At 42.7% G+C, this 2,016-nt stretch overlaps 1 protein-coding gene across 1 annotated transcript in view; it reads right to left on the bottom strand.

Annotated features, from left to right (window-relative positions):
* Nucleotides 1–1,607, bottom strand: part of tmeff1a (transmembrane protein with EGF-like and two follistatin-like domains 1a) — a 34,937-nt gene extending 33,330 nt beyond the window's left edge. The window contains exons 1-2 of the mRNA XM_007577899.2: nt 1,434–1,607; nt 110–239 (exon numbers count right to left, since the gene is read on the bottom strand). Of these exons, the coding sequence (XP_007577961.1) occupies nt 110–239; nt 1,434–1,592 (289 nt within the window). The 5' untranslated portion in view covers nt 1,593–1,607. The remainder of the gene's footprint in view (nt 1–109; nt 240–1,433) is intronic.
* Nucleotides 1,608–2,016: the final 409 nt, after the last annotated feature.

Genomic DNA, 2,016 nt, shown 5'->3' with positions numbered 1-2,016 from the left:
TCTGGGCTCTGTGTATTTGCTGGACTCAGTCAGTAGCAGTTCTGGGCTCTGTGTATTTGCTGGACTCAGTCAGTAGCAGTTCTGGGCTGCGTGTATTTGCTGGACTCACCGGCGGAGCAGGGCCCGTCATGGACTCTGGAGATGGATCTCTGCTGCTTGCAGGACGCCAGCCGTCGGTAGCACTCGTTCTGGTAGGTGTCTCCATTAGAGCCGCACACCGGGATGTAGTTTTTGTGGCACTGCGGGTCAAACCCAGAGGTCAAACTGGTCAGAAATGACTCAACAGTGGCAGTAAACATGCTTATCAACGTGAATCCTGAAAACTTAAGACTTTATGAGGCGCAAAGAGGAAAACCCTAAAGCAGCTCCATGGAGTTTCTAAAGCAGAAATCTGCATCATTGTTTCCAAACTTAAATGGAAAAGACAGAAACAGATTCAAAGAATATTTTTCTGCTCTGTCTGTGATCAGTCCCTCAGTTTCTGTGCAGCTTCTGGTTTTCAGTTGGTTTTGTCAGATCTTTGTTTGGATTGGACAGAATCCAGCTGAGGTTCTGAGTAATGGAGGAAAACATGGCAGAAAATAACAGTGGAGAATAAAACTTAGAAACAGGTAGTCACTGCTGAGCTCTTTGAATTTCATGTCCTTAGAAAATAATCCGATCAGATTGTGTTGCCCAACATGGCGACGCTCCTCTGCCTGTTAATGAAAAGCATCTGAGCCATCAGGATGTTTGGATTTGTAAATCCATATCCAATCAGAGCGGGAACAGCCTGCAGGCCTGAGACCCGGCTGATGAGTTCTGATCGGTCCAGATGAGTGTTTGGGTTTGGTACCAGCTGAAGACTGAGAAACTAAAAATCCTAAAAAGCAGAGGAGCTTGGTGCTTTAATTAGGACGTTCTGGTTGGGAAGACGACAGGATGAAGCTGAAAAAGTTTCCTTCAAGGAAATTTATCACTAATGCATTTTGGAGAAACACATTTGGAAAATAAATTCTTAATAATTTGAACCAAATGAGGCACTAATATGAGGAGCCGTTTGTACAGTTAGGCAAAAATTATCAGCAGTTATTTGGGTTGTTTAGGGTTCATCTTCTACAGTCATAGTTTCACCATGTTAGCTTCCAGGCTAAATATGAGGCTCCAAACTAAATATTTAGCATATTTAGCTTTACATATTTACCTTAAAGTTTAACCTCATTTAGCTTAAAGCTAAATATTTAGTTTGAAGCTGTGACATTCATTAATGTGGCATTAATAGGTAACATATGACTTTGAATAAAGATCCCTTTATTAAAGGCTAAATAACCCAAATTATTGCTGTTATTTTTGATGCTCTGACTTCACAAACATCCCTTACAAATTCCTCTGAGCAGAGACATGATTATTTAAAGTTGCCTGAAATGCTGATAGATGTTTTTTGTGGATTTTACCTGGAACTGGCAGACGCACTTGAGCTGCGCGCCGTCGTCTTTGCATTCGCCTCCGTATCGGCAGGTGGAGACGTCGCAGACTCTCAGGTCGCTCTTCTTCTCTGACAGATCTGCAGCAGAGACGGGGAAATCATTTACAGCTTTAAATGATGAAAACATCCAAGACTTTACTCATTTAAAGGGAACAAAGTGGTTTAACGAAGCTTACACAGCATAAATTCAGTAAATAATGACTCTGGTGCTAACGTTAATCCTTAAGCACCAAAGAGTTTCTGTTTATTTTGTGGGAAATGGATGATACAGTCATCAAGCTGACATTCATCAGAGCGTCGCTAACGAGGAACATTTCCCAAAATGTCAGCGTGTTTGAGGTCGCAGCCGGCCGCCGGTTTCCAAACGCAGAGAAGTTTCTCCTGCTTATCCTGAATCAGTTCTGCCCTTTACAGCTTTTTATGAGCAATCAGTTAATAAAATGTCACAACGTGACTCCTCGATGGCCGCTTCCTTATCTGGCAGAGCTGAAGAGCAGATTAACCCCCTCACACACACACACACACACACACACACACACACACACACACAC

The sequence above is a fragment of the Poecilia formosa genome, unplaced genomic scaffold (assembly GCF_000485575.1).
Source record: "Poecilia formosa unplaced genomic scaffold, Poecilia_formosa-5.1.2 Scaffold459, whole genome shotgun sequence".
NCBI lineage: Eukaryota > Metazoa > Chordata > Actinopteri > Cyprinodontiformes > Poeciliidae > Poecilia > Poecilia formosa.
Note: the sequence above shows the minus strand (reverse complement) of the source record. Positions and strands in the feature narration are given on the sequence as shown.